Source organism: Haliaeetus albicilla, chromosome 7 (genome assembly GCF_947461875.1).
Source record: "Haliaeetus albicilla chromosome 7, bHalAlb1.1, whole genome shotgun sequence".
NCBI lineage: Eukaryota > Metazoa > Chordata > Aves > Accipitriformes > Accipitridae > Haliaeetus > Haliaeetus albicilla.
Window position 1 is genome coordinate 1,233,613 of NC_091489.1, and position 17,387 is coordinate 1,250,999.

A 17,387-nucleotide genomic window follows, 5' to 3' on the forward strand; every position below is an offset into this window, starting at 1 on the left:
TCCCATTTTTGTTCCATGTACTCTACCATAGCATGTGATATAAAAATGTTTACTGGACTAAGAATAAAATAAATACAAATTAATAAAAGATAAAAGGCACTTTGATGTTATAAATACCAATGTTTCTCCTTTGTACATAATCGAGGGCAACTTTTTTTCTTGACTTGTTGTAAAGTTTGCATCATACAAAAAGCCGATGACTCATAAAACATTATTTTACTTTTTGGAATAAGCTGCTGACATGTAAAGTATCTTCCTTGTGAACTGGGATTTCTAGAGGGAAACTGCCTATGGGCTATTTATTCTTGGCATAAACAGCAAGACTAGCCAGCCCCGTGGGAAGAAGAAACACCCTATAGGTGACACCCCCTTTGGAAGGTATAAATAGAGATCTGCGGCAACAAACAACCTGCAGTCTGATTCAATATCAAGCTGTGCATCTTGCTTTGGGCTTTGGGTTGGATCTGCAGCTGTCCTCAAAATGAGTTGTAGTATTAAGCAGACACCTGGCTCTCTCAGAGGCAGGACCAGTGGTGGCAGCTGTGTTATTGGTGGCGGTGGTGGTGGTGGAGGAGCACGGATCTCCTCAGTCTCTTCTGGAAGATACACAACTTGCGGGATAGGTGGTAGCCGAGGGTTTTCTGGTAGAAGCTACTGTGGTGGTGTGAATTACGGCGGAGGACTGAGCACTGGCAGTTTGGTTGGTGGAAACTATGGAGGTGGCTTAGGAGCCGCTGTCCTTGGAGGATGCTCAGGCATTGGATTCAGTGGTGGCAGTGCTCGCTTTGGCGGTGGCATTGGAGGTGGCCTTGGAGGTGGCCTTGGTATTGGTCTTGGTGGAGGGGTAGTTGGAGGTGGTTTTGCTGGTGATGGCATTCTTCTTTCTGGTGATGAAAAGGTCACCATGCAGAATCTTAACGACCGCCTGGCTTCTTACCTGGACAAGGTGAGGTGCCTGGAACAAGAAAATGCTGACTTGGAGTGCAGAATCAGGGAGTGGTATGCCAAGCAGGGCCCTTTTTGTGAGCCACGGGACTACAGCTGCTATTATAAAGAAATAGAAGATCTTCAAAATCAGGTAACATCATTTCTCAGCTGCTTTCTCCCTTGTAAGCTTCTCCCACGGTCTTGGTTCACAACTTAATGCAGTGATTGAGAGTAACATTCCATTGTTGTAAAATGCTTTTTGTAAACAGCCATTAAGACAACTGCCTGTAGAAAGCCCTAGAGCTCAAAGGTAAAAACCTTGAGTGTTTGGACTGTTTCCATTGCTTTTATTCATCAGATATATTTGAAGGGCAAAATGTTATCTTCATGGAATACATCTGGATTGGCTCAGTAGTCTTTCTGAATTAGGTTTGTGCCAAGATGTTTGAATAGATATATGCCAAGAAAGCAGCTAAAAGAGAAATAAATGATGGATCGCATTAATTTGCCTGAATTATTATAATTCTGTCATCAGTCTTGCAGAATTCCAGTTAAATGCTATTTCCTTTTTTACAAGTTTACTCTTTCATACAGAATTGGGAAATATAGGACATCTAATTAAAAATAAGAACAAAAGGAGCATTACCATAACACATCTCGAGTATGCAATTTAAAACTAAAAATGATTCCAAAGTGTGTTTGGCAAAAATTCTAGGATGTCAACGCACAAAGAAGAATAAAGTGAAAAGAATCCAGGAAACAGACAGAAAGAGACACATATAATTAAGTCTTGAAACAAAGCTTTTAAACCTCTTATCCATGAAAGTAAGATTTAGATTTAAAAGGTTAGGTGGGTTGTGGCAGGTGCTGGACAACACTAATTATTCCTCTCTGACTGTCCGTATCTGAACCACGTATTTCATCATTTTAATGCCTTCACCGTACTTCACTGAACACTCACCCCTCTGACTGCTGCAATCCTCAACTCCCCCATGCCTGCTACACAATATTAAAAAAAAAAGAGAGAGAAAGAGGTTAGGTCTGGTAGCACCAGTCAATGGGTACACTTGAGCCTGAGGATACAGAGAAGAGACTTCAGGAGTGAATATTCTTTTTTCAGATTGTCTGCGCAACCATAGACAACAACAAGATCATTTTGAACATCGATAACAGCAGGATGACAGCCGACGACTTCCGAGTGAAGTGAGTACCCTTCAGCTGTCCCCCTCCTCTGTCACTGTGCTCCCACTCACAAAGTTGGTGAGAAGGAGCTCTCAGACAGGTCTCCTGTGATCCTCTGGTCAGGACAGGCTGGAGGCTATGCAGAAAAGCTCTTTCATCCATTGCCTCTAGAGTTGCCTTAATTAGTGGCAGTTCCAGGGTGGAAAATTTGGGACAACAAGATGGTTTTGAGCAGAGATTAGAGTTCTTCAGAAGGCAGAAGGGATCTGGAAAAAGGGAGCAAGCATGGGCTCACCTGAGCTGCCATTCTGGCACATCGTGTCTTTCAAAGTGGAAGCTTTTTTTTTCCTTTTGGAGCACAGAAATGCAGTGAGTGACACTTCCATCCTGGTGAAAAAGCTCCAGAGAAGGCAGACTGAGGGCAGATTTGACAGAGCAAGCCTCAGACTGCTTTTCTTAGAATCCTGTTAGGCTAGTTAGGAAAATACTGTAAGAAAGATGGATGATCAAATGAAAAAAAAAAAAGAGCAAATGGTGGTGTCAGACACTGACTACTCTTTCTTGCTTTCTTTCTCACTCCCAGGTACGAGACAGAGCTGGCCCTGCGCCAGAGCGTGGAGGCTGACATTAATGGCTTACGCCAAGTCCTGGATCAGCTGACGCTCTGCAGGTCTGACCTGGAGGCACAGCTGGAGTCGCTGCGGGAGGAGCTCTGCTGCCTGAAGAAGAACCACGAGGAGGTAGGGTCCTGCCCTTCTGGTGTCCAAAGTGTTAATTCATGCAGGATCCATCACCCTCCCTCTCCGTGGTCCCTACCCCTGGGGTGCTGGCTGCAGACGGGCAACTGGTTGATGGAGACAATACATGTAAACTAGGAGCTGTGAATGTCCAGCAGAGAGGGCCTCTGCCAGGGGCTCTGCTCTTCCCTACAGGGCAACTTAGCTCCCTCAGTTTTTTTCTTCTTTTTAAAAAATGACATGATCTGGGTGGTGTTTCCAGGAAATGAACTGTCTGAGGAAACAATCGACTGGAGATGTGAGTGTGGAGGTCAATGCCTGCCCTGGCCCAGACCTCAGAAAGATCCTGGAGGAGATGAGGTGCCAGTATGAAACACTGATTGAACGCAATCGCAAAGAAGTTGAGGATTGGTATGAGTGCAAGGTGAGTACATTTACGCAGCCCTGACTTTCCCTAGCTGATATCCAGGCAATGGCTCCACAGTGATTTATTATGTGTTAAAACCAGACAACATACTGTAACAGCATTTAGCATTGGTTTAAATTGACCAAGTGACACAGGGTATACTGCCACTCTGCATTCTTTTTATGGGGTGACGGGAAGTGCTGCATGTTGGTGAGACTTGAGGCAGGAACTCTTTACAATGCAGTAAGTAGTGAGAAGAACTGGACAGCAGTACTATTAGAAGAACAAGAGGAATGACGAGCAGGGTTCACACTCCATTAGGATGACAGAGAGTTCACCCAAACCTTTCTCATTTCATGTTTTTTGCTAGCTTCTCTGCTCTTTCCTTAATCTGTCTTACATCAAACATTCCCTGAACACCTTTATTCTGGATTGGTGATTTTCAGATTGAGGAGGTGAATCGGGAGGTTATTACAAGCGGTCAGGAGGTAGAGACGTGCAATAACCAAGTCACTGAACTGAGACGCCAATTGCAAGCCCTGGAAATTGATCTCCAAGCTCAGCTCAGCCAGGTGAGTGGTGAGCTGGTGTAAAGCTCAGCTGTCTCACAGTTATGCTTTGATGTAAGAATTTGTAGTTAAATGCAGTGTTTCTCATGCCTGTATTTGTATTGTGCCACATGTCACTCCTCAGAGGGACAACCTGGAATCCTCGCTGGCTGAGACAGAGTGTCGTTACAACAATCACCTTGCTGAGCTCCAGAGCCAGATCACATGTGTGGAGCAGCAACTGGCTGATCTACGTGCAGAAATGGAATGCCAGAACCAAGAGTACAAGATCCTGCTGGACGTCAAATGCCGTCTGGAGCAGGAGATCCATACATACCGCTGCCTGCTAGAGGGCGGACAGCAGGACCTTATGTAAGTAGGCTTGAGATGCACCAAAAGACAAAATAAAATACCTGCGTCCTGGGTATTTTAACATAACAGCAAAGTGAACAATAGGTGGAGGCTCTGCACAGCTCCTTCACCCTTACTGACCTGTTCAGGCTGCCTGGTAATCAATGGTGATAATCTGCTTCCCTACCTTGTGCCAGCCATTGCCACAAGAAGAAAGGTCACTGCAATATTTTGCCAAAAAGAAAACCAGACTGAGAGCAGCAGAGACAATGAAAAACTGTAGTTCTAGTTTATCTGTCATTTCTTTCACTAAAATGTTATTTTCCTGTCCCCTTAGTCAACAAGGAGGAATTGGTCAGTCTTCGGGTCTAGGAGGAGGAGTTGCAAGAACAAGTGGAATAGGAGGAGGAGGTATCATTAGAACAAGCCACACTTACACTTCATCTGCCCAGATGCCATCCTGTGCAGCTGCGGAGATACAAGGTAAAAACTGCAATACTCTACAAGATTTCCACAGTCTTCTCTATTCTAATGCAGCAAGGACAGGCAGCCACAAAGATCTTTCCCACGTAGCTTACAGGTGCTATTTGAAAGTTTTATTGTGAGGCTACTGGGAAATACATGACGGGAGGGCACAGAGGAGTGGCTACAACAAGTGCTTTCAGGAGCTGTGACTCTGCTAGGAAGCATGAGAACTGCAAAAAGGGAGGAGGGGGAAGGGGGATAGGAAGGAGAATGACAGAGTCAGCAGGCAGGCAAGCCACAGAGAATGTGGAGAAAGGACTGACATGAAATCTGGGACAAAGGAAAGAGTAGGAGAAAGGAGAAAGCAGAGTGCCCAGAAATCAGAAAAAAAAGCACGAATGGGAATACTGGCAGAAAACTACTAGTACTATTTGAAGGGGAGACTTCCAGCCAAACTAAAAAACAAAGAAAGAAATATGGCGACAGTTGGTCCAGGAGAATGAGTGTGAGCAGGGGCATTGTTCTGGCAAGGACCCTGATGCCATTCTCTCATCCAGATTGCTGCTGGTACAAAGTCTGCAGCTTCCGCCATTTGGCATTTTTATGTAAAAAGGCAGACCATGCTCCAGCTAGCTACAAATCCCATCTGCCTGACTGGCAGGCAACAATCAGACCTTTCCAGTAAGGGACAGTATTTATCTGAAATTCTAATTGAATTGGCCTGTGAAATGATCACATGTATAGAATGACAGTGTGGGAAAGAATCTATTTTTGCTATAAACAAAGTAATGTTTCCTTTGATCTTTCCAGTGCCTTGCAGAAGGATTTGTGATTAAGCAGAGAAATAAGAATATCCAACAAGAGAACCCTGAAGCAGAGCCATGGATGAAGAGAGAGAATATTTACTGTATGTCTCTGCAAAGAGCAACAAGCGTGCTCTTTTGTATTACTCAGCAATGCTAAGCAATGTGTCAGAGGGATAAGCAGAGCATTGGGCCACATTCTGCTTTATTTTGCTATTTGCTTTTTCCAGTCTGTATTGCTGTGTGTGCCCAACCACCATGACTATTGCTGGAGTTAACCAGTAGTATATGATCACTAATGTACCTGCTGGTGAAAAAAATTCTCTAATAAAACTTTGCTTCTGCCTGATGCAATCAAGAAACCTGTGTCTGGAAACTGCGTTCCTTTAGAAAATCGGGTGCTGATCCACGCACAAGGGTCACCTAAACAGGTCAGGATCATAGTCCACTGGGAACAAAGCTGCTTTGCCAGTGGGAGCCAGAGAATGGCCTTGCTTGCTGACCTTGCAGGTCTTGTCCGCCTCCTCATTGTCAAAGCCTGTAGCATACGTTGCCCGTTCCTGCATGACATCCTCCATGATCTACATAGACAGCCTAATCAGGCAGATGCCTGTGTGCTTGCCACAGAACATTGTGCTATAACACAATTTTAGAAATATTTTGAAAGTCAGCGATGGAACATCTGGAGACAGATTGCCTCGGCCCCAGTCTAGTGCTGACACATTTGGGCTGTGCCCTCTCATACTTCATCATCCAACCTGGGGACTGTGATTAGACTGAAGAGGAAATCTTTGTCTCCACAACTGATTCAATTTCTGCTGACATGGCTTATATTCTGACCTATCCCTTTCGTTTTATAGGAATCTTCCCATTGAGAAAAGGACTGAAGGCAAAAAGGTTTCTTTCTATCTGTTTTCACATAGTGACTGAGTCATTTACTGGTCATCCTTCTATTTCAAAGAGTTTCAACCTGAACATCAGGAACTGTTGAAAGATCATCTTTACATTAAACATAGCTTCTTTGGAGAATTGGAGAGGGCAGGATGGGAGCTGAAAAGGTGCAGCTCAACAGAGAATACAATGGAGAGAAAAGCCAGCTAGGGCCTTTGGATACACAGAGCCAGTATGTCTTAAACTTCACAAGCAAGGCAAAGATCACTCCCTCCTTTGGGCCTTGAACAGCAGCCATGTAGCTGATGCTGAGTCAGTTTGGACTGGCATGGTGGTGTGCATGCGTCCTGACACTGACCTGCCTAGAGAAGCGAGGGCAGCAGTTTGGTAACTGAGGGCCCTGGAGCACTTCTGGTGGGTGCAGCCATGGGAACTGGCCATGGTGAGCTTGCAGAGTCATTCTGGGTTTGGAGAATTTTCAGTTAAAAGCCATTATGACCTGGAGAGTGTTTTGAGGTTTAAATTGTCTGTTGGTCCTGAAAAACAAGCAGTGGCCGGTTTTACACGTCCACTCCACCCTGCAGGTTCACAGCTAAAAGAGCAGCACTGGTTATGGCTGCTGTTACTTCTGGTACACTGCGATGTGGTTGTTATAGAAAGAGTCATATTCACTTATAAGATGACCTGGTAAAGCAAAACTCCTGGTTATTCCTTTGCCATCAAAAGCTGGAGGTTATGGAACAGCCAGCCTCGGGGCGGGGGGGGGGGGGGGGCACTAGAAAAGGGTATAAAGGCAAAAACATTTCAGGACCATATATACAGCATAGTGTGGCACACTTTTTTAGTGTCAGCTCTTTTATATGGACACCAATTTCTCTTTTACTACAGAAACAGACTTAACACAACCTGAAACCTTCCAGGAAAGCAGCATCTCCAAGGCCCATAGGTAGCAAGTGTCTGAAGAATCTCAATCATTAATGTATCAGGGAGCAGGTGAAAGATGCCCTTCTCCTGCTGTAAAAGAACATGGAGAGAAGATGTCTCAGTGGTATTTCTTTTATTTCATCTACCAGACACTAAACCCAATAGTATCTAGGGGCTAGAGCACAATAAGAAAATGCAGCACTGGAACAGCTGCAATAAAGATTCAGAAGAGTGACCATAGGTAGAAGATTTGAAACTAAGACTCTAAATTGAGCCTTCTTTAAAGATCAGTTCCAGCCCTACAGAAAGTCCCAGACTTGATGCCAAAATCCCTCAGTAGACGTGTAAGGCCACTGCTTCACAAGAGATCAAAAGACATACTTATCATGGTTATAATGGGAAATTCCCATTGGTTGGACTCTTTTGTGTATATCCTGGTTGTCCTCAGAGCTCTGGCTGAGAAGTCAGAAAGCAAGTCTTTCCCTTTTGCTTTCCCGTTGTCTTCTCCTGCCTTGTTCAGTGCAAAGACCGACAGTAAGATAACCCACTGGTGCCCTTTCTGGCCTCAATCCTTCCCAACATACCAGTCCTCACACTCTCATTTCTAAAAATATAAAGATACTGTATTGATGCTCTTCCAGTTTTCAGTCTTCTGGAAACTCTAGGCAACCTACAATATATAAAATCTTGCCACTTTTTTCTGGGAGCCCCAGCTGAATCCCACCGGGTCTGGGCTAGTCTCCTCTTGTGAACTGCTACTGACATCTAGCTGCTCCACCTGATTCCCTGTATTCATATCAAAGGCCTTTCCACCCTTCCCACCAGGTCCGGCAGGTGCAAAGCATGCACTTTCACAAAGGAGCTGTCCTAAATTCCTGAGAGGTGAAAGAGACCTAATGACATGGCCAAAAGGACTCTAATGATCCAGACTTTATGAATATGCCTCTGGAAAGCCCCCGGGGTTGTACAGACTCAGCTCCTAAGACACTGTGATGTTGTTTGTGGACCTACAAGTTTGGGATGCATTTGGAAAGCAGCTCATGAGAAGGTAGCTTGTGATAAACAGTTCCCCAGCAGAAAACACCCTGGAAACAACCCATATATTAAAGAGTTGTGAATTATGGAGCTGCAAACCTTGGGCTGGAAACTACATTTCCATGAGATTTCCATATTTCTTTGTGCTAATGAGACAGACCCAGGAAGCTTATGAGTTCAAATAACTGAATGAAAATAGGAGGGAAAGCTTAATTTATTTTTTTAAGGTCTTCAGAACAATTATTAATTTTACCTTAGCGTAACTAGTACACCCATTTCCTGAAGACAAAAAGGAAAAATAGCAAGAAAGAGAGCAAGCGTGTGCCATGCAAGGATCCCGGGCAAAGGTGCCTGGTGAAGACCCACAGCAGAAAGAGATGGGTCTAATGGATAAAGCTACAGGCCCACAGGGGACCAAGGTATGTCAGAAGAGCAGGAGCCATCCTCTCTGCTCTCCGCAATAATTACCGCAATGAGCATGTAGACATCCTCCACTCCCACAAAGGAGTAAGTCATTCCATGTTTCTGCCTGCATTATTCTGATGTGCTAAAATGATAACTGTGGAGCAGAGGAAGGAATGTGCACTCACTCAGAAAAGATGGTTGCTGCAGACAGCTATTGGGAAACTCCTGAAGAATCATACGCAGGACAGGCAAAGCTTCAAGCGATGCAGTATTACATCAGTTTCGGTTCATTCTTACCACCACACCCTGACTCCAATTACATTCTCCAGTCCTAGTAATGAAATCCAGGTACTCCTTCCTATACACAATAGCTTTATTAGAGTTTTTGCCTAATCTGAGCTTTGGTCCTTTGTATTTTGTGACTGAGTGGAGCACAACTTAGAAGGAAGGACGGGCTGACATTCAGGCACTGCAGTCTGATACAGGAGACCTAAGTTCAACTGCAGACTCTGCCAGAGGCATGCTCTTTGTCTTTGAGTAAATCACTTTGAGCAAGTCTCTCCACATGTTTGTCTCCGGCCTGCTGGAGATATCACCAGAATGCTGCTGGGTTTCATTGTACTGGATAAGTAAGATCCAAAGATGCAGAGATAAGGGAAGGCATGTTTTCAACAGAAATAAGGAGAACAAGAGCAGTAACATGATCAGCAAATACATGAATACTGGGACAATTCAGTCCTCCACTAAGTGGGATTATTTACTTGCCAAATAATAGCTATTCCAATCCAGAATCCTGACAGGGAGTGAGGATTTGAGCAAGAGTTTGAGCTCACTTGTTCCCTGGTGAAGTAGGCTTGGAGAATTTCTTACAGTGAACGGTTAGTTTCAGAAAGCTGTGGAATGCCTGTGTCTTGCTCAACAGCCAGTAGAAACAGGTTCTCCCTAGAGAGAAGGCCATTGCTCTTGAGTCTTAGCAAAACATCTCATGAAAATGAGCTTAGCCTGAATTTTGATGTCAGAAGAGTGAAAGGATTCTTACCTTTTAATTTCTCTGCCTAGCTAAGATTTGGAGACATTAGTGATAGAGAAGAACCTCTGGTTTGTACAACGCATCTTCTCCAAGCCAGTGTAGAACTGTATTGGGCAACGATTGCTCTGCTGGCAATCAGCAATTCTGTCTTTATATTTCCTAGGACAGTAGTCCCAAACCTCTTATTAGAATGCAGCACATATTGACAGAGAAATTGCCCACAGGATGTTTCCACTCCCATTCACTGTTTCAAAACACCCACCCTTCCCCAGCAACGATCACTATCCATAATGATGAAAACTGTAGAAATATCTTTCACTGAACAACATGAAATATTTAAAGTACTTTTACCTTACTCTACACTCTCCACATAAAGAAACAAAACCTTTGTGAATTACTGGAGAGTCACAGTCATATATGAAGAACCTTTCATCCATGTCCATTAAGACATCACTCCACGGTTTCACTTGTCTCATAGCAGAGTGTTCTGGAGTTGTCATTTTGCCAATGGAGAGACTTAAAGGTTAATCTCTGTGTCTCTGATCTTTCCACAAAGTTCTTACATCATTCCTCATACATCGTTCGAGAGTCAAACTTCGTATTTATTCTTTCTTTTTCATCTTACATATTCCAACATCAGCACCTTGCATGAAAACTGCTTATTCAACTCAAAATAAAATGAAAATAAATTAATGAGAGATAAAGAGCTCTTTGATGCAATAACCTTTAATGATTTCTTCCTGGTATATAATTTAGGACAGTGTTTTTCCTGGCTTAATGTTGTAAAGTTTGCATCATAAACAAAAAGCTGATGATTCATAAAACATTATTGCTAATGTATTTTTGAAATTAGCAAGAGACATGTAAAGTATCTTCCTTGTCTACCAGGATTCTTGAAAGGAAACTTCCCTTTGAGAAATTATTCTTGGCACCAATGGCTAGAGTAGCCAGCCTTATGGGAAGAAGAAACAGTGGTGACACCCACTGTGGAAGGTATAAATAGAGTTTCGTGGCAACGGACAACTCGCAGTCTGATTTAATATCAAGCTGTGCATCTTGCTTTGGGCTTCTGCTTGCATTTCCAACTGCTGTCGCCATGAGTTGCAACATTAAGGAGACTATTACTGTGTCTAGCAAAGGCAGGAGCAGTGGTGGCAGCTGTATCATTGGTGGTGGTGGTGGAGCACGGATTTCTTCCTATGGGATAGGCAGTGGCAGAGGTTTTTCTGGAAGGAGTTACTGCGGTGGAGTGAATTATGGAGGGGGACTGAGTGTTGGTAGCTTGGCTGGTGGGAGCTATGGAGGTGGCAACTGCTATGGCAATGGCCTTGGTTTTGGCCTTGGAGGTGGTGTGGTTGTTGGTGGTCTTGGTGGCGACTGTTTGCTTTCATCCTGCGATGAGAAGGTCACCATGCAAAATCTCAATGATCGCCTGGCTTCCTATCTGGACAAGGTGAAGTGCTTGGAGAAGGAAAATGCTGAACTGGAATGCAGAATCAGAGAGTGGTATGCTACACAGGGCCTTTCCTGTGAGCCCCGGGACTACAGCTGCTATTACAAAGAAATTGAAGATCTTCAGAATCAGGTAATCCCCTTTTTTCAGTTGTTCCTCCCCTATTTAAAGCTTATTTCTGAATCTGTATTTAGAATCTACTGCAATTGTTAGAGGTAACTTTGGTGCTGCTAAAGGTCTTCACAAACATAAATTTTGGCAAGCTCCCCTGTGACACTGTTGAGTGTGGGTGCATATCAAAGATGCATGCTGCAAGGTGATACAGGTGGGATAATACTGTTAAAAAGGAAAAGGATGCTTTGTTACATTGTGTTTTGACTATACAATTATAAATATGATATCACCAAGTGTGCTCTGAGGAAATGCAGTGGTGTCAGCCCAGTAGGAAAAGCAAAGTAAAGAGAACTATAGAACAAGAGCAAAACATACATATCAAATGCTGTATCAAACAAAGCATTATAAATTCCAGGTGAGAAAAGTGGAGTATTTGAAATTGATTGCCACAGTGGCACAAATAGCTTGATATTATTATGTCCACAATGAAAGCTATGGCTGAACTTAAGGCTTAAAGATACCTTCCAACTGTCTTCCCTGAAGACCCTTAAGCCTGAAGCCCAGAACACACCAGCTTGAATGTCAGTTGAGATTTAATGTCTTAAGGAAGGTTCTTTAGGTTCACTTCTTTGTGAAGCATCTTTGGAACTTGCCTTCAGATCTTGAAACTGGGAAGTCCCTTCTCACAACTCTTTAACTCCCAATCTCTACACAGTTGATCTCTTTTCTTTACTGACTGTGAGTTAAGGAGGCAAAACTACCTCCTGCAACTGCTCTGCTCAAGGAACAAGGTTACTGAAGTAAGAAGGTAACAGAGAAAGGAAATTGTGAAGAGTTACTACCTAACTGCAATCTAGATAGACCTATAGAGTATAACAGCAGAGAGAAGTGAAACATCTCTCATGGTCTGCTCTTTTCCAGATTGTCTGCGCAACCATTGATAACAACAAGATAATTCTGGACATTGATAACAGCAGGATGGCTGCTGATGACTTCCGTGTGAAGTGAGTGCCCCTCTGTGTAGATGAGCCCTGTTGCCTCCTCCCTGCTCCTTTACATCTGATTTGTGGAGTCTCCGTGCACTAATTACAGAGACTTCAGACAAGTCTCAGTAGAACACCGCATTAGGACAGGATGGAGTGATGAAAGGCATTTTGCTCTTGGTCACCAGCCCTCCCTTAATTAGTATTCTTGGGTGAAACATTTGGCAACAGCGTTTGTTGGTGAGGGCTGGGGACCCACATTGCAGGGAGGAGTCCTTAGTGGTATAGTTGGCGCATTTCCATCACAGACCAGTGCAGATTGGGATCAGCAAAACAGAAATGCAGCTGAATAAGTGATATCAAACATACAGTGATCAGGAGCAGGAAAAAAATAGATGAGGAAAGCTTTCACATAACAGACATTAAGTGCAGTGTAGAAATCTAATAAACAGTGCATTCAGCTTAGACAACAAAATACAGTTTAAAGCAGGCAGTTGGGAAAGATTTTGCATAAACTGAGCACAGTTGAGATGTTACCGTTCTGAATTTCTGCTTTCTTGCACAAACCAGGTATGAAACGGAGCTGGCCCTGCGCCAGAGCGTGGAGGCTGACATTAATGGCTTACGCCAAGTCCTGGATCAGCTGACGCTCTGCAGGTCTGACCTGGAGGCACAGCTGGAGTCACTGCGGGAGGAGCTCTGCTGCCTGAAGAAGAACCACGAGGAGGTAGGGTCCTGCCCTTTCCCTAGGAGCACCATGGCCCTGACATAAAACTTCGCCTACACGAATGTGCTCTAAACTTAAAAGTAAAGATCAACCACTTTCATGCCACAGCTTTCCCATCAAACGCTTCTGGGGTTCAGACCTGTCTGCCTCGTGGGTGGTGTGGGAGCTCTGGCAGAGAGGTGGCTGCTGCTCTTGGGGCTGCGCTGGCACTGGGAGTGCCAGGGGGGTGTCTGTGAAAGTTGCTGCTGACTCCAGTGGATAAGAAAAGAAATTACCCAACAGATTTGTTGGGGAAACACTTGCACCATCTCCTAGTGCTTTTTACAGCCGTAGCTGGGAGGCACCCCTCACAGGGAGTGCTGTTCTTAGCCACCAAGCTCTGCTCTTCTATGTTGTCTTTCAAAAGCCAGTATGCATCTGATCTGGGTTATATTTTCAGGAAATGAATTGCCTGAGAAAACAATCAACTGGAGACGTGAGTGTGGAGGTCAATGCCTGCCCTGGACCAGATCTCAGGCAAATCTTGGAGGATCTGAGATGCCAGTATGAAACACTGATAGCGCGCAACCGCAAGGAAGTTGAGGATTGGTATGAGTGCAAGGTAAGCGACACACACCTGCTGCAAAACAAACTGACATGCACATTTCAAGGCAGAGGAGCATTTCAGAAAACAGACGTGGAGACAATGAGCAGGTCTTCCTTTACAGTGAAGCCCGAGATCAGCACTCATTATACGCTGTGTTCCACAGAACACACAGGCCCGTCTGACCAGTTTGTTATGTCCCATCTGGAACAGCAGCATTTGCCGCAAGGCCTTGTGGTGTGTCGTTGGAACTAAGATATTCCACATTTGGATTAAAGAGACTTAATAACCACGAGGCTAATGCAATTTGTAAAAAGAGCAAGCAGCTGAAGCTGGTGGTTAACGCCCAGTGCACAGAGAACTCGCCCTGCTCACTTCTCTTTTTGCTAGCTACTCACTGTATTCTGCTTCTGTAAAAGCAAGTCCAATTTACGCAGATATTCTCTGAAGCTCTTTATTCTGGATTGGTGATTTTCAGATTGAGGAGGTGAATCGGGAAGTTATTACAAGCGGCCAGGAGGTAGAGACGTGCAACAACCAGGTTACTGAACTGAGACGCCAATTGCAAGCCCTGGAAATTGATCTCCAAGCTCAGCTCAGCCAGGTAGGTGGTGAGCTTACTTTCAGCTGTGATGTGGTTACTGCTGGATTTCTTAGCATGAACAGCCAGACCTACCAATCAGCATGATGGTGGTGAATAGCTCTTTCATTTTTGGATTGGAAACCATAAACTCCAGGGTGACATTTAAATGAATGTTGTTTCTTTGGTTGTCTTGTTTATCAGAGAAATAATTTGGAATCCTCTCTGGCTGAGACTGAGTGCCAGTACAACACCCTCCTCGGTGAGCTACAGAACCAGATCACGTGTGTGGAGCAGCAATTGGCTGAGATAAGAGCGGAAATAGAGTGCCAGAACCAAGAATACAAGACCTTACTGGACGTCAAGTGCCGTTTGGAGCAGGAGATTCAGACCTACCGGTGCTTGTTGGAAGGAGGACAGCAGGACCTTATGTATGTAGATCTCTAAATCCACTACAGAATAAATGAAAATATCAAGGATCTCTATTACAGATTGGGAATCTAATATAATCTTTAGTCCATCTTAATGCTTTCTTTGAGATGAAAAAGTTGTCTCATGAGCAACTTTACTGTGATGAACATTCAAATCTGAACTAAATGGCACTCCTTGGGATCTGCAATGCACAGAAATCAAATCTGTTAACTGCTAGTTACAACATTGTAACTACTAGTATTATGTCAGCATTCATAATAACCTCTTTTCTATAGTAAGATGGGCGAGAACTGTCAAAATAAGAATTAATTGCAATGCTCTGCATTGCATTTCCATGCCAAAGGGGAGCACACACACAAAGCAACTCTGAAAGTGAAAAAGAATGCAATGTAAAATACTCTAACCCCTATAAAAGACATAGTTTGAGACTTTGTGTCATGTAGTCAGTCAGCAGTGTCATGTAAAGTTCTAAAACTCCCTATTCCTTTCACCAAATTTATCCCACCAGTCATGGAGGAGGAATCGGAGTAGGAACTGGTGTAGGAGGAGGAGTCATTAGGACAAGTCACACCTATACTACAACTTCATCTTCCCATTGCCAGTCCCAAGTCCCACCCTGCAAGACTGGAGATATACAAGGTAAGAGCCATGTTTTCACAGAAACAGGTTTTTTCAGTTTGTTCCTTTGTAATAAGGCCAGGAGACAACACATGCTCCTAGGACATGTTGTTGGTATCTTCTCAGAGAGTTACTATGCTACAGGTGTGATCTGTTACAATGGATCCAACCGCAGTGCAAAATTGGCTGTGTCACCAAGAAATAGTTTTAAAGAGAGCTCTGACTGAATATGAAGTAGCAGAAAGCAAATGAGAGACAAGAAGGAGCCGTAGAACTAAGAGGAGAAAGCTGGGGAAATGAGGCATAAAGAAAAGGTCTGCAAGCAGAAGTAAAGAAGATGACAGCCAAACAAGGCTTAGCAAGAGAGTCTTGAAGGAGTGAAAAGAAGAGCAAATCTGTAACTTTACAAGTGCAAATTCCCATTAAAACACAATTATTTAGGGAATTTCTGGGGGTTCCTGGGTCGTCTGCCAACTGCTCTCGTTTAACAGAGTGTATTCTTGAAATAAGGGCACTACACAGACAAAATTTTTATTTGAAGGATTTTATCTCTGTTCCAAGCAAATAATGTTGCTACATTTTTTCTCCAGTGACCTGCAGGAGAATTTGTGATTAAGGAGGAATGGGCTAGAAGATGACATACAGAGAAACCCACAGACAAAACAAGAACACTCAATGTTCACTGAACACCTCTATGCAGAGAAAGTAGAAGTAACTCAGCGATGCTTTGCCATGTATCTAAAGGGGCCTATCTGGGGCCACCTTTTTCTCTGTTCTGCTACTTCTGTTCTGTAATGCTGTAATCTCTAGAAGTTACTTGAGTTAGTCAGGATCACTAATGTACCTGCTGGTGAAAAAATTTCTCTAATAAAACTTTTCTTCTGCCTGATGCAATCAAGAAACCTGTGTCTGGAAACTGAGTTCCTTTAGAAAATCAGGTGCTGCTCTAGCGCAAACCACAAACTCAGGCAGGCTAGCTAGCCTCTGCAATGACCCCACCAGAAAAGCTGGAAACCCACGCACAAGGGTCACCTAAATGGGTCAGGATCATAGTCCACTGGGAACAAAGCTGCTTTGCCAGTGGGAGCCAGAGAACGGCCTTGCTGACCTTGCAGGTCTTGTCCGCCTCCTCATTGTCAAAGCCTGTAGCATACGTTGCCCGTTCCTGCATGACATCCTCTGTGATCTACATGAACAGCCAGTTTAGGCAGATGCATGTGTGCTTCCCACAGAGCATTTTGCTTAAATTCATTGCAGAACAACAAAGAAGGAAGTAAGTGGAGCTGGATCTTGTCAATGAAAGAACAGAGAGATCAGTGACAGAAATTTCCATGAAAAAGCAAGCTCAGGATGGAGTATATCCATGCACAATTACTGACTTAGCAGCCATCCCTGGTGTACACCTCCAGCTGCTCTCCAGATGTGTCAGGAATTAAACTGTGAGATGTGTTGGCTGCTGGGGAGTATGATGTCAGTCATACATGTCTTAACAGATGTGCATTGCGGTCATCTGGGGGGAGGGAGGTGTCTTCTGACCTCACCTGTCTTCTAGACTTCTGTAACGTAAGCACATCTGAGTGAGTCTGTCTCTCTGCAGAGCAAATCCCACCTCTTCTGTGTCAGACATCTGCCTGGGGAGAGGGACTGTGCAATACAAGTGCCTCTTCTCTTGGGTGACTGTGAGCAGATCTCAGAGCAGGTGCTGAGAGGACAGCATCCAAATTTTATCATGAATCTCCTCTTCTCTTGACAGCCAAGGGGTGGTTGGACATCCGTAGCTGTGCAGAGACACCCACAGGATGGAAAAAGCAGATGGCCTGAAAGCCCTCTTTACAGCCTATATAATGTGGCACAAACATTTCTCATACATAAACACATGTAAAATATTTCGGAGTCCTTTGATGAGAAATTAAAAAATATTTGAAGTATAAAAGCAAGTGCATTTCCCCAAATCCCACTCCTGAATATACCACCCACCTGGAGGAATAGCATTTCTGCCTCTGCTCACAGTCAGTTTATGCACTGCAATAAGCAGGGAGACAGGGACGGGGGGCAAAGGGAGGATGGCATTTTGGCTTTGAAGCAGAGAAGCAACAAGGCTGATCCCTGGCGGACAGGGCTGTGAGGAGCAGTGGGGATGTGGGGAAGGCAGCGCTTAGAGAGGCACCGCTGGCTCCCGGTCCTCGCCCGGAG

The 17,387-nt window shown here is 44.2% G+C and overlaps 2 protein-coding genes across 2 annotated transcripts; both read left to right on the forward strand.

Annotated features, from left to right (window-relative positions):
* The first annotated feature begins 385 nt into the window (after nucleotides 1-385).
* LOC104325419 (keratin, type I cytoskeletal 13) lies at nucleotides 386-5,781 on the forward strand. The gene is made up of 8 exons (XM_009930051.2): nucleotides 386-1,078; nucleotides 2,048-2,130; nucleotides 2,693-2,849; nucleotides 3,109-3,270; nucleotides 3,699-3,824; nucleotides 3,946-4,172; nucleotides 4,489-4,634; nucleotides 5,427-5,781. The coding sequence occupies exons 1-8, from the start codon at nucleotides 482-484 to the stop codon at nucleotides 5,450-5,452; spliced, it is 1,524 nt and encodes a 507-aa protein (XP_009928353.1). The 5' UTR covers nucleotides 386-481; the 3' UTR covers nucleotides 5,453-5,781.
* Nucleotides 5,782-10,708: 4,927 nt separating this feature from the next.
* Nucleotides 10,709-16,096, forward strand: LOC104325418 (keratin, type I cytoskeletal 13). The gene is made up of 8 exons (XM_009930050.2): nucleotides 10,709-11,289; nucleotides 12,193-12,275; nucleotides 12,825-12,981; nucleotides 13,421-13,582; nucleotides 14,043-14,168; nucleotides 14,349-14,575; nucleotides 15,085-15,215; nucleotides 15,785-16,096. The coding sequence occupies exons 1-8, from the start codon at nucleotides 10,801-10,803 to the stop codon at nucleotides 15,808-15,810; spliced, it is 1,401 nt and encodes a 466-aa protein (XP_009928352.1). The 5' UTR covers nucleotides 10,709-10,800; the 3' UTR covers nucleotides 15,811-16,096.
* The last annotated feature ends 1,291 nt before the right edge of the window (nucleotides 16,097-17,387 follow it).